The sequence below is a fragment of the Physcomitrium patens genome, chromosome 18 (genome assembly GCF_059467195.1).
Source record: "Physcomitrium patens ecotype Gransden chromosome 18, ASM5946719v1, whole genome shotgun sequence".
In the NCBI taxonomy this organism is placed as follows: Eukaryota; Viridiplantae; Streptophyta; class Bryopsida; order Funariales; family Funariaceae; genus Physcomitrium; species Physcomitrium patens.
The window spans coordinates 12,173,532-12,187,993 of NC_143427.1; the positions used below are offsets into that span (position 1 = coordinate 12,173,532).

A 14,462-nucleotide genomic window follows, 5' to 3' on the forward strand; every position below is an offset into this window, starting at 1 on the left:
TGTGAAAAAGTCAAAACATGTGTAAATAAGTTGGAATGTCTATAAATCGAAAAGAGTAAAATATATAGGTATATTAATAATATTTATTTTAAGACACCACAAATACGTTAACAAGATTATTATTTGTTTATTCTTAAATAATATTGACATACATATATAACTTTTATTAAATATAATGCATTTTTTATTATGAGCAATTAATATCATATTGCCAATTGACAAATTTTAGTCATTATTTGGTAGAAATAACATACAACTATTGTAGCCTATTGTATTATTTTTGTGATTGAACAAGACAAGTGCCTTTGAGCCACTAGGTCTATTCTTTAAAATGAAATAAAACAATATTATATTATATTTATTTACATGTATCTTATATATATTTATATATTTATATATAATTAAAAATAAAATTTTAACATTGCTTCTATTTACAAACTTGTCATTAAAAATAGAACAAATAAATTAATTATTATAACAAATATTATTTTTTTAAAATATTATTTCTATAAAGAAAAATTTGATCAAATCTTTTGAATTTTTTATAGAAACATTTAGATTCTTAATGCAATTTTTTGGAATGTTGTTGAAATAGATTAAGCTAAGTTTTATAAAATTTTAAATCTTAAATAATAAAAAAATATGTGTAACTAGGGTGTTGCTAATACCATTGCAATTTTTTCTATTGCAACGACAACTTGCCATCTACCACATGCCATTCTAATTTTTCCTAATGCTACTACAAGCTGCCCTAAACTTGTGTTGCACACCACAATGCACATAATGAAATATTACTAATGTACACCACATTGAATAAAATATATATTCTTTATAATTATGTATTTTAATATTCCATAAAATCTATAGTGACAAGCAACATAAGTTTAGGGCAGCTTTTGGTGGCAATAGCAAAAACTATGGTGATATTAGCAACACCCTATAATTATATATATATATATATATGTATATGGAGTTGTTAACTCATAACACTCACAAGAATAGGAGATGGGGGATTGGAGACAAAATTAATCATGAGAATCCAAAGGGGTGCTATATTAACAACATGGAGGTGTTGAGTTAACAACTTACTATATATTTATATAGATCCTATCAATACAAAAAATTTGAAAAATAAAACTCAAATTTGAACTAATTACAAATATATCAAATTTTATTCAACTTATACATTATCTTGTGTCACAATATAGTTATCTTCTGAGTGTTTAATTGTTTTATTCTTGCTGTTTGATTTTATGGCACACAACTATCAAGTTGTGTAGTGAAACATTAAACCATATTCCTAAGAAGTCTCCATTTCAGAATGTTTAGTACATGGGCTTAGCAAAACTAGCAGACACTCTAAATCAGCATTGGATATGCTGTGTTTAAAAATTCATAATTTCATTTAATAATTGGAACTTAAACTGGTAAAAAAATCCAAATTAAGATTTGTTTGGCTCAAAAACTACCATAAAGCTTTTACTGAAGGTGCTTACAACACTACAATTAGTAATTCTAATTAAACTATGGTGAGAACCATAAATAAACACATGCAGAAATAAAAGTATTTGTATCCTAAACACAGTAAAATATATCGTCTCCTTACCCTGTTAAGATTTTTATTTTTATTTTTATTTTTTATATGCAAGTGTTTCTGAGACATTTGAGGTTCTCCTCTTTGTATTTATATGCACATACACATATATGTTACGAATGCACTGTAAATAAATTTATACCCAGTGATTGATAACCTAGACAAAAAGAAGCGATACCAGAAGGGTCGCTAGTAATAACATAGGTATCTCCACCATGTACTTACACGAAACCTTCAAGGAAAAATTGTTTTTAAATACGAGTGAAACCACCATTGCTCAACGTGTGAAAATCTACATAGGCAATTAGCAGTTCTCAAGCATGACAGCAAAAAATGGCACCAACTACCAATATCCTAAACATCACTTTGAGTGTTCGCTGCTACTTTCAAAGAATGCTGGACCAAAGCAGCAGTGAAATTAAGTGTTCACTCCAACCTCTCCCAGTCACCAACCATCCCTTGAACAGGACACACCCATTTGTGGAAGAATTCAAATGTTTGTGCAAGGCTGAACACAGTTTTTGAGAAAGGTAAAAATCAAAGAAACCATAAATATTCTTCAAAAACAGCAAAATCGTTTAGTAGGGAACCCGCCGATTCATCAGCAGCTCGCAGTCAACCTCTAGGCCTACGCAACTGCAGCTTGCTTCTCTTGAACTTTCATACCTGAGTCGCCATTCAAAGCAGCACGTCATTGGAATGTATAAGTTGACTACATATTAAGACATTTTCAGGCAGTCCAAACGTGCATACGCATGTGCATGTAGGATACAGGGGATAAAGTAGCATATGCAAATCAACACCAACGTAAATAGGAGATTGAAAAGGTGTCAAATCAAAAAACGTCTTAGTGCAGTGGTTGATCACAAACATGTACAATTGCCTCACAATACCGTGCATCTCAAGTATCACCCAAGCATCACATCATGCTCCTAACGTCACAATACGTCAAACAAAGGAGCATTCACTAATCTCACCTCCAAGCTTCCCATCTTTCGGCACGAAGCCAAGTCCATTTCCATTACTGTGCAATTCTTGTATCTCCTTCGCTGACACCACAGCCTCGCTCTCCCCACCTGCGGAAGCAAGAGCTCCTGCAACTGCTGCAGCATGTGCACCACCCATCTCTGAAGGCGGTGTGCTGCGAATCTTCTGCATCAGAGACCCATTCTCCGCCTGCAATCTCTTGCACTCCTCCGTAACCCGGCTCAACTCCGTCCGCAGGGCTATGTTCTCCACCGTCAGCGCATCCACTCGGGTGCCCAGCTCCTCACACTCCGCCTGCTTCCTCAGGCGCGACCTTCTGGCCGACTCTCGATTTGACTGCTTCCTCCTCTGTCGTTTCACCTCACGCTCGTCCGTCAGCCACATCTCTGTCGGTGGAGCGCTCGTCGATGGGCTTCCAGACGCCTGCTTCCCTCCCTTTGTCTGTGGGAGTGACCCTGCACTCCAATAGTCTAAGCTCATATCCAAGCTTCCTCCTGGCCCTGGGGTACCGACCGGAGGTGGTGGGACACCCGATACAGAACCCGGGGGTGGCATGTAAGGTGGCCCCCCAACGGCCTCCATTGCCATTTGCTCAAAACTCCGCTTGCCTCCCAACAAGTTCTGTGCATTCTCCTCTCTGCTCGCATCCGTGGAACCACCCTCATCACTTCCCGTTTCACCATTGTGTTCTCCTTCTTCGCCATTGCTCGCGCTTTGTGACACCCCATTCCCTTTGCCTTTGCCTCCGCTCCCACTGACCTTCAAGAGCTGTAGACTGCCTTTGCTACCCTTGGATCTTTTCATAGTGGAAGCCTTCGCACCTTCGCCACTCTTGGCCTCTATTTTTCCGTCTGCTCCCTGCTCAATCCCAGTCATTCCTTCCGCCACCTGAGCCCCGTACTGCCCGTACATAGGGTGTCCATACATTCCTCCAGGTGGGTACATGGCACCATAGGAAGGGTGAGGCCCTCCGTATGGAGGTGGCATCATGGGCTGCCCTCCCCACATGTAGGGGTGGGGAAACCCACCTGCAGGTGGCTGAGCTCCCGCCTGATAGTATGCCTGAAAAGCTGCCAGCCATTCGTTGTAGCCAGTAGCTCCCGCTTGGGAGATGGGCTCATGAGACGCAATGGGAATCGGAGAGGTCGTGGTAGCTGGAGGGGGAGGGGCACTGCTGGTCTTAGAAGCCTTAGAGATAGCTGGCGAAGCTGCTGCCATCTCCCCTGCTGCTCCCATCGCTCGTCTGCGTCTTCAAATCTCGAGAGACTCCAAAACTGTTCCCCAAATTATGAAACCCTTGCTTGCGAAATTGATTATCACAAGAATCCTACTATCATGACGTCCAATCAAGGCCGACCATAAGATTAAAAACTTCGCAAGAAAAAAATTCTGTGACATAGGTCATCAGAGGAGCTTTATAGCATCATAGAAGACATCACTTCCGCGACTGACTACCTTTAATTTGCAGGAAAAGCCATTGGTATCGAAGTCACCCGGGGTCCTTTCATGTCGCCCTACTGCAGCCATGCCACCAACTTGCTGGACATTACCTCGCACAAGTGACTACCGCATTTGACCACCCTAGACCGCTCACGCACTAATCACGACATAGGTATTTTTTCGAAACTCTTCAGCTACGAAACGAACGCAGCTCAACAGTCGGTGTAATAACATCGTTGGTTTCAAAGTGATAGAGGCGGGGATCATAGACGCTTGATATCACGTGTGTATTCTTGATTACAAGAACTTCTACAACTCTTAAGCTTCGGCAACAAGAACTTCACCTCGCCATATTAATATCAAAGGTACTTATAGACAACATATCACCTGAGACATAACCCACCCGCGAAAATATCCACTTAGCCACAGCGTAATCCAGTAGAAACTAACGCGCACGACAGCATAAGGAGGAACCAAGAACTGGCAACACTACAGAAGAAGGTGAAATAAAAAAGAAAAGAAAAAAAGACACTCAGACAAGGTGACGCAATCACATACCTAAGAGATGCAGAGTTGGCAAGACTTGGAAGATGAAATGGCAGAGATGCATGCCAAGGCAGCAATACCAGAGCATGTGGAGCGGGGCTGGAGGGCCAAATGAGCCAGACAAGCCGCAGAAGAAGGAGGAGAACAGAAAAGGTAAAGGAACCTCCACGTCCTCCCCCCCGTCCCGCCTCCCTCCCTCCTTCCCTCTCCCTTGAAAATCTACCTTGGCGCAACCCAAACCACCATCTCCTAGTCTAATTTCTCTCCCTCTATCTCGCGCTCTCTCTCGCGCTCTCGCTCTGAACTCTCCGAAATCAATGCAAGTTGCGAACACTCGAGGCTGCGCTCACCTGCAGAGGATGCCGCTGATTGTTCTTAGCGTCAAATGCATGAACGTCAATCAATCGCCGTCGTCGTCGTCGTCGACTCGTCGTCCAGCTTGACAGCCAAAAATTAACTCGCGCAGGGCGGCATCCACATCAACCAACTGCAGGTCCAACAAGGCAAGATGGCGATGATGCGAGGCTGACCACGGTGGAAAGCCTCCGCACTCCTTGGCCCTGCAACCCCCCCCCCCCCCGCTTGAGCGCTCCCAGCTGGATCACCCAAACCCTAGCCTCAGCGCCTCAAGGCCCTCCTCTGCCCTCCGATGCTCCCTCCCTCCGCTTCCCCTCCGTCCATTCCCCCTTTCCATTGTGCGACAGGAACGCCTCCGCCACCTGCGACTGATGTGGCGCTCTCGCATTCGCTACTTTTGATGACTGGGTTTGGCGCGTGTGACTACGTACTGGTTGAGTATTTATACTCTCTCTTCCTTCGTATCTTCGTATGCGCGTAAATGTTCATGTATGCAGCGTTCTTCAACTTTTGTGGGGAGCGGTTCAAGTCGTTCCCTTTGCCAGTCCTGTCCCCTTTTCATCAAATTAGAAACCTTGACATCGATTTGATATTTCATTAACCTAATTCATGCCTAACTTTATGATATAATCAAATTATAACCTATTCCTCTTGTTCTTCTAACCTTGTGTGGGCTGAGTTGTGTTGGAGTCTCTCCTTCTGCAACCAAAAGAGTAGTTGTGCAGGGTAGTTGTTTCGAGGGGTGTAGATCCTTCCTGTTCTAAGGGGAGGCTGGCTGTAAGGCATGCTCGGTGGTGATGGGGATTGAGATAGTTGACTCTTCTTCCGCCACATCCTCACTTTGCAAGTGCCAACTCATCACTTTCTGTTCCGAGCCCTGCCACCCTGTACACGCCACTCCACCAGCCAAGAACCCAGGGGAACAGTGAAATGACGTGGACGCCAAGTTGAGGGTGGGTGACTATAACCCCACTGCTGACTGTGTCATTCCCATGGCTTCACAGGGCGCCAAGTAGCCCCTTCGCAATTGTGATATAAAATACTCTTCATCTCATTTCTCTCTCTCGTTGCACGCTTTGCAAATCCCTTCAGGATTCTGTTTGCTATAAAGCTGCTATGCTGTTGACTCATTTTCTCACTTTCTTTCCTTCTTCCTTTCCAACAGCAACAATAATAATAGTAATTTTTTAAAAAATATATTTTTGTATGGTAGCTTGGACCACCATGAAAAATCATAGTGCACTTAGTGGCCATCAGGGGTAGCATTGTAAAACAGATATTGCTGCTGGAAAATTTCTGAAGTCCATGCTTGATCATTGAACCTAATTTAGTTTACAGAGGAAGAATTTAAAACACTGTAGATTTATAATGTGCCAATGGGCATATATATATATATATATATATATATATATGTTTGAACAATTGTTTAATAAAAGAGTGTTTGTTTTGATATTTATACTCAAAAATCATCTAATGAATTAAAAATAATTATTGATAGAGAACATTTAAGTATATTGAATTATTTATGATTTTACATTTATAGGTTGTAGTTTTGTGAAAAGAAATATCTTTTAAAGGATGAATCTTGACAAAATGAATTCAATGAGATTGAAAGTGAGCTTTTGCATTCATTCTTGAAAATACATTAAAGGAATGAATTTTCAATTGATGTTTAATTACTTGCTTGTGAGGTTTTATAATAGGTTGAATTAGTCAATTGATAAGCTTTACTATTACATAAGCAACTCAAGGAAGAAGACACAATGAAGCTTTAGAAGTATTTAGCTTAATTGAGCTATTCAAGCCTTTGTTGCAAGTGGAATGTCAATTGTATTTGAGTATATAATAAGTTCAATCTTACACCAAGCATGTAGTTTGGTACATTTCTATCATTAGACCTCTTTCATAGAATAATAGTGATCTAGTATAAAGTGGAAAAATAAATTATATAGCTAAATTAGAATTAAGATTAGGTTTAAGATTAGATTTAAGATTTTAAAAACTTTATGTATACAATGATAGAAGTGCAATTGTATGTAGATTCAATGTCACCAACATACATATTTATTCTAATAATTACCTATGTGATTAAGTAAAAGTAGGTAAAAATTTATTAATTTCATGATATCTTTTTGAGAAGCTTCTTAGAAGCTTGACAAATGCAACTTTGACTTTACACATTTTTATAGTTAATTAATAGGTTAGAAACTTGGTCAATAAGTTAGCCACATATCATATATGTTGGTAGCTTGTGTAATAAATTAATTATGTGGTGCACATGTAGAAAACTTATCTTGTAAGTTAAGACATGTATCTAACAAAGTCAACACCTATTGGAGGTTTTGTAGAACATTGCTAAATAGCTCTTAATTGGATAGTATAAATAGAAATAAGAAAGAAGCTTTCTTCACTCTTGTCAAGAACTTTCTAGTCTTCTTGTCTTAAACAATAACCATTCTAGTTCAATATATTACCATCTTTGAATGACTTTCTAATCTTTTTGAATGACACAAAATTGTATTAAATTTTTTTCTTTGAGATTGTGTGAAGGCAGAGCTTGCTTATGCTTTCTTTGACCTAATGCAATCAAAAGACAATCAAGAGAGATTCAAAAGTATTCACGATAGAGATATACTTGAAACCAAATTGATTGTAGCTATAATATGTATAGATGAATATGTATCAATTCATCTTACAAGTTCAAAGGAAGATATATCATTACTTATAGAATATGCAAGAAGCAACATATGCTTCTTGGTACATATAAAAGACTTGGTAATAAAAATCAACTAGGCTTAGTGAAGCAATAGACTATATAGCTTCATAAACATACTATCGTATCATATTTTGTTAGAGGTGAGCAATTCAATCTTATCTTGTCAAAATGATTAACTATTCTTAAAGAACAAATTTGTGAGTTGATAAAGTTAGTATCATGCATATATCTATAATTACCTATCAAGGTCATAAACCTCAAAGTACTAAATGATCAATACAATCTTGTTTCATTCAAAAAATTAAAAAAAAAATCATTTAAAAATAATATAATATTAAACAAGAATGAATATTATCAAAGACAAGAAGATTAAAAAATCTTGAAAAAAGAATAAACACTAAAAAGCCATTGACAAGAGTAAAGAAGGCTTCACTCTTACCTCCATATATATTATCTAACTAGGAGCTATGTGGCAATGTCCTATAGGACCTCCAATACGTGTTGACTTTGCTAAATATATGTCTTAACTTGTAAGGTAAGTTTTCTATATGTGAGCCACATAATTAATTTGTTCTATAAGCTACCAATATGTGTGGCACATGGTTAATTTGTTGATCAAGTTTCTAACCTATCAATCAATTACAAATACATATAAAGTCAAAATTACATCTTTGAAGCTTTTAAGAAGCTTCTTTAGAAGATATTATGAAATTAATCTATATTTACTCACTTCTACATAATCATATAAATAAATATGTATATATATATATATGATAATACCTCCCCTTCTAGAGATGATTTCTACAAGGAGCAATCATCATCTTCTATAGATCTTTCTATTCTTCATCTTGATTTTAATAGATATCATTGATAAAATGCCTCAATCTTCTTTGTTGCATTTGTAAGATTCTTTGTTCACTCCTATGTGTGTTCATTAATATCATATTTGCATCAATAAATAAGATATTTCAATCTGTTTTGGTGACATCTTAAATCTAAGACTTCTTCTACCTTAAATTCTTGATTATTATCTACTTCTATAAGAAGAGGTGATATTTGTCTTCTTTTTGAGATATTTACAATATTATATGGCTTAAGGAGAGACACGTGGAATATGGGGTAGATCTTAATAGATACCAATAAATACAATTGATAAACAACAAGATTGACTTGTTCACAAATAGGAAAAGATTCAAGCTTACGACACTCCAATTAGTTCCAAGAAGCAGTAGTCATGATATTACAATGAAGTTATCATACCTTATCACCTATATTGAATTGTAGTAATTTCTTGCAATAGGCATCTACATTGATCTTTTGTTGTTCTTGAGCTTCCTTTAATTGTGCCTTGATTTTTACATGTAGCTTTAATAAATGATTTGTCAAATCTTCTTCCACAAGATTATCGATTTTTAAAAAGATAAAAATATCAAGTCCTTGATTATAACCATAATTGGCAAAAAAAAATATTTATTGAGTAGAATAATGCATCAAATTATTATACATAATCCTTGCTAATGAAAAAAGTATTGTATATTTATCTTAATGATAGTTGATAGTATACCTTAAATACTACTCTAAAATTTGATTCATTCGTTCCATTTGTCTATCAATTTGAGAATGAAAAGCCAAAAAGAGATTAATATCCACTTTTAAAATCTTTAAAAGGATTTTCCAAAATATGGATACAAATTGAGTCTTCCTATCGAATATAATATTTTTTAGCAATCTATGATAATAATAGATATTATTAAGAAAAAACTTAGATGTTTCTTCACATGTGATAGATTTTGTATATGATACAAAATATGCCATCTTGATAAAATGATCTACTATTACAAATATAAAATCATACAAATCTAAGACTAAAAGATCTATTATAAAATCTATAGAAATAAAAGACCATGGTTGTTTTGGAATAAGTAATAGCTGAAGAATTTTGTAAGTTCAATGACAAAGAGTTTTGAATCTTGAACAAATACCACATGATTGTATAATTAATTTTTACATTTAAAGCCACCAAAAATCTCTAGATATTAATTCTAAAGTATTATTGTATCTAAAATGTTTGACTATTGAAAATTCATGATGAACTTAAAGAATATGAAATCATGCTTTGGCTTTTGGAATATATATATATATATATATATATATTTAAATAAAGTAAATTATTCTTAAATTAAAATTTAGAAATATTATGATGCTTGAAATAATTATTTTTAATATTAAAAAAAAAGAAATTAGTAGACATATTTAATTGAACTTACTTAAGAAAGATTGAACTAATAGACAATGTTGATTTTATTGTTCAAAGGTGAAAATGATTCAACTTCAAAAAAATTATTTTTTATTGATCAAAAGATGCATCTTTTTCTTTTAATACAAGATAAAAACATCTAAAAAAGACATCTAATAAAATTGTTGTTTTTCAAGTTGATAAGTGATTTTGAAATTAAACTTTGATAAAGACATGTTTCAATGGATTTGCTGATAATTCAAAATATGTGCCAAAATGAAATACTTGAGATTCTTATGATCTATATACATGGTGTCATATTATAAGTTATCTTGTTTGGAAGTACACCAAGTATTGAGCATCTGGCTGTTGAAGGTAGAATTATATTTTATAAATATCCAAAAATCCTAATATGTTTCATCCTTATAAAAAAAATGTCATTTAAATTTTAATTCAAAAATACTTAAATGTCAAGGCCATAATCATGTAAGCTAATAATTACATATAGAAATAGGTAGAAGTAAGTAAAAATAGATAAAAGTAAGTTAATTATATAATATTTAATATAGAAGCTTCCTAGAAACTTCCTAGACGCTGCTTTGACTTCATAGGTGTCTTTAATTGACTTTTTGGATTAGAAACGTGGTCAACAAGTTGGCCATGTGCCACACATGTTGTTAGCTTGAAGATCAAGCTAACTATGTGGCCCAAACGTAGAAAAACTTGCGTTGTAAGTCAAGGCATGTGTCCTACAAAGTCAACACATATTGGAGGTCCTATAGAACGTCGCCACGTAGCCCCTAGTTAGATAGTATATATAGAGACAAGAGTGAAGGCTTCTTCACTCTTGTCAACTCCTTTCTTGCTTCTAGTCCAGGTTCAAGAGTCTTTAGTTTCTTGTCTTGTAGCAATAGCCATTCCAGTTTCCTTTTAATATACCTATTTGTTTATATTTTGACTTATTATATCGAGATAGCCTTTTAGTGTATATTTTTCCTCATCGAGTCTTTGTCCTTGACAGATTGACAAGAGTACACTTACAATATCAGAGCTTTGTTTTTTCTTGAGTAAGAGTGGATTACCCCTTTCTCTTGACAAGACATAAGCGTATTAGAAATTTGCGGATTACCCACTTCTAAACTGATATTGTTCTTAGTATCTTCTTTGTTATCAAGTCTTTCTTTTCTTTTGTCTTGAGCAATATCAAACAAATTTTTCTTCTTAGTGTCATTATGGCAGAGCTTGTTGAAATGAAGAGTGCAATGGCACAAATGCAAGAGCAAATGAGGGAGTTAATGCTTGCGATGCATCAACTCAATTCACCAACACAAGAAAGAACAAGAATAGCAGAAAGTGGAGATATAGAGATGATCGGAGCTGCTTCAACATCTACAACAAATCACGTTCCTTCTCCAATTGTACAACATCCTATAAGCACTAGAGAACCAAGAATTGCCTTACCCGAGAAATTTGATGGTACGAGATCAAAGTTTCAAGGGTTCATCAATCAAGTAAAATTGGCAATTGAACTTCAACCGCAAAGCTATCCAACTCCAAGATCACAAGTCAGGTTTATTGGCACTCTACTTTCTGGTTCTGCATTATTGTGGTTTTCGTCTTTTCTTGAACAACGAAATCCAATATTGGACAATTTGGAAGCTTTTTTGGCGGAGTTTCGATCTATGTATGGTGAACACGATGCAACTCGTGTTGCAACAAATAAGATCCGAATTCTGCGACAAGGAAATCGCTCAGTAACAGTATATGCTTCACAATTTTGACAACTTGCAATTGACATCAAGTGGGATGATGCTGCACTCATCAGTCAATTTCTTTATGGATTGCAATACGAAGTAAAGAAATTGATGCTCAACTTACCTGATCCTCAAACTTTGAGTCAAGCAATCGATTTTGCGGTAAAATGTGATAATCGACTTTTTGAATTTCGATCTGAGAATCATTCACAGGAACCTCAACGTTATTACTCAATGGCAATATCAACATCTTTGCCAAACGTACATTCGGAAGTAGAAGACATGTAAATTGACGCGGTACATTTTAAACCTCTAACTGAGCAAGAAATGATTCGTCGTCGTCAAGAAGGATTATGTTTATATTGCGGAGAACCTAAGCACACTGCTCAACATTGTCCAAAGAAACGACGCAACTATAAAATGAGGGGTACGACGGTCAAAGAAGACAACATGTCGGAAAACGGATCCGTCCAGCTACAATAGGGACCGTGCAGCTGGAACCTTGTACAATTCCTAATGAAGGTCCTATCCTCTCCTCAGAACCCTCTCCTTGTTTTATAATAGACTTATATTTAGGACCTAAGAATTACAAAGCCTCTGCTTTATTAGATTCGGGAGCCTCAGCATGTTTTTTAGATGAACAATTTGTTAAAAGTCGTAAAATACCCTATGTACAGAAACCTAAACCAATACATGTAGAAGTCATAGATGGTCGTCCCTTGTCTTCTGGAGATGTCACTCATGAAACTCATCCTATAAAAGTAACAATAGACGGTCATGATAGCTACATAGCTTTTAACATAATTAAATCTCCGTCCAATCCAGTTATTTTAGGTTTATCCTGGCTAGAACCCTCGAATAGATTGGAATTTGCATAAACTTGACTTTTCCAAAAGCGTTATTAATAGTTCTACGAACCAAGTAAAAAATTATAAGTCTAGTACAGTAAAACCCGTACTGATAGGTGCAAAAGCATTTATACACGCAGCAAAAGAAGGATCAACTTTTGCTATTTATGTTGCACCTATTTCTGAAAACGTAAAGACTTCAAGTGGCATTCCAAGTCAATATCAGGAGTATCAAGACGTTTTTGAGAAAAAGAATGCAGATATTCTTCCTGAGCATCGTCCATATGATTGTTCAATCGACCTCAAGGAAGGAACTCAGCCACCATTTGGACCAATTTACAGTTTATCGCAAGATGAGATGGCTGAACTCAAGACATATATTGACGAGAATTTAGCGAAGAATTTCATACGCCATTCAAAATCTCCAGCAGGAGCTCCAATTCTATTCGTAAAGAAAAAAGATGGATCTTTACGAATGTGTGTTGACTATCGAGGACTCAACAAGATCACAATCAAGAACAGGTATCCATTACCTTTGATATCAGGACTCCTTGACCAGTTGAATCAAGCTAAGATCTATACAAAAATAGATCTAAGAGGAGCATATAATCTAATACGGATCAAAGAAGGAGATGAATGGAAGCCTGCGTTTCGAACCAGGTATGGACATTTCGAATATAATGTCATGCCCTTTGGACTCACGAATGCACCAGCTGCTTTTCAACATCTCATGAATGATGTATTTCGTGAATTTTTAGACAATTTTGTCGTCTGCTATCTAGACGATATCTTGATCTATTCCAAGAACGTCGAAGAACATGAAATACATGTTCGTCAAGTATTACAAAAACTTAGAGATGCAGGATTGTACGCCAAGATGGAAAAGTGTGTATTTCACACTACTCAAGTTGACTTTTTAGGATACATCATTTCAAATGATGGTCTCATGATGGATTCTAAGAAAGTCCAAACAATCGTGGATTGGAAGATTCCAAGGACAGTAAGAGATGTTCAATGTTTCTTGGGATTTGCCAATTACTATCGGATCTTCATCAAAGATTTCTCACGAGTTGCAGCTCCACTTATACGCTTGACTAGTAAAGATAAATTTCAATGGAATCAAGAAGCGGAAGCAGCATTTGAAGCCTTGAAGACATCGTTTGTCTCTGCACCAGTCTTATATCGTGTTGACTTTTCCAAGGCATTTTTTATGGAAACAGATGCATCAGATTTCGCCTTGGGTGTAGTTTTATCACAAATGGGATCAGATGACAAACTTCATCCAATAGCTTTTCATTCAAGAAAATTCTCAGCAGCCGAGATCAATTATGAGATCCACGATAAACAACTTCTTGCGATCGTGGATTCCTTTCAAGAATGGCATCATTATCTAGAAGGCGCTTCTAGTCCAGTCACTGTGTATACAGATCACAAGAACCTCGAGTATTTCATGTCAGCACGCGTGTTGAATCGTCGTCAAGCTCGTTGGAGTATGTCTTTGTCAAGATTCGACTTCATTATCACTTATCGGCCAGAAAAACAACAAGGTTTGTCCGATGCCCTATCTAGACGTTCTTATTTTGCACCAAAAGAAGGAGATGCAGCTTTTGAGCAACAAAGAACGGTCCTCTTGAAACCGGAGCAATTTCATCTCCGAGCAATGAAATCAACATTGACTGTTGATTCAACTTTTCTCAAGCAAATCCAGTCCAGTATGTCCTCAGACCCTCTTGTTTATGATATCGAGAATAATTCTTCCAAGTCTCATGATCCTTCTAAGTTTGAGTTCAAGAATAATCTATTATATTTTGAAGGACGCCTATATGTTCCAGAAGGAGAAGCACGTTTACGTGTTCTTGAAGCACGTCATGACTTTCCAGCAGCAGGGCACTTTGGATATAATAAGACTTTGGAACTCATATCAAGAGATTTTTGGTGGCCACAAATGTGGAAGTCAGTCAAAGACTTTGTACAATCATGTGAT

General features: G+C 36.4%; 1 protein-coding gene across 6 annotated transcripts; it reads right to left on the bottom strand.

Moving 5' to 3' along the window:
* Positions 1 to 1,827: 1,827 nt before the first annotated feature.
* LOC112295432 (G-box-binding factor 1) lies at positions 1,828 to 5,112 on the bottom strand. 6 transcript variants are annotated; one of them, XM_090244262.1, is made up of 4 exons: positions 4,580 to 4,926; positions 4,037 to 4,408; positions 2,572 to 3,908; positions 1,828 to 2,260 (listed from the first exon to the last, which is right to left on the bottom strand). In XM_090244262.1, the coding sequence occupies exons 3-4, from the start codon at positions 3,815 to 3,817 to the stop codon at positions 2,223 to 2,225; spliced, it is 1,284 nt and encodes a 427-aa protein (XP_090100388.1). In that variant the 5' UTR covers positions 3,818 to 3,908; positions 4,037 to 4,408; positions 4,580 to 4,926; the 3' UTR covers positions 1,828 to 2,222. The 6 variants fall into 6 exon arrangements, with proteins under 6 accessions (XP_090100388.1, XP_024402788.1, XP_024402789.1 ...); XM_024547020.3 differs by lacking the exon at positions 4,037 to 4,408 and having other exon boundaries at positions 4,918 to 5,112; XM_024547021.3 differs by lacking the exon at positions 4,037 to 4,408 and having other exon boundaries at positions 2,572 to 3,911; positions 4,918 to 5,112.
* Between the last annotated feature and the right edge of the window lie 9,350 nt (positions 5,113 to 14,462).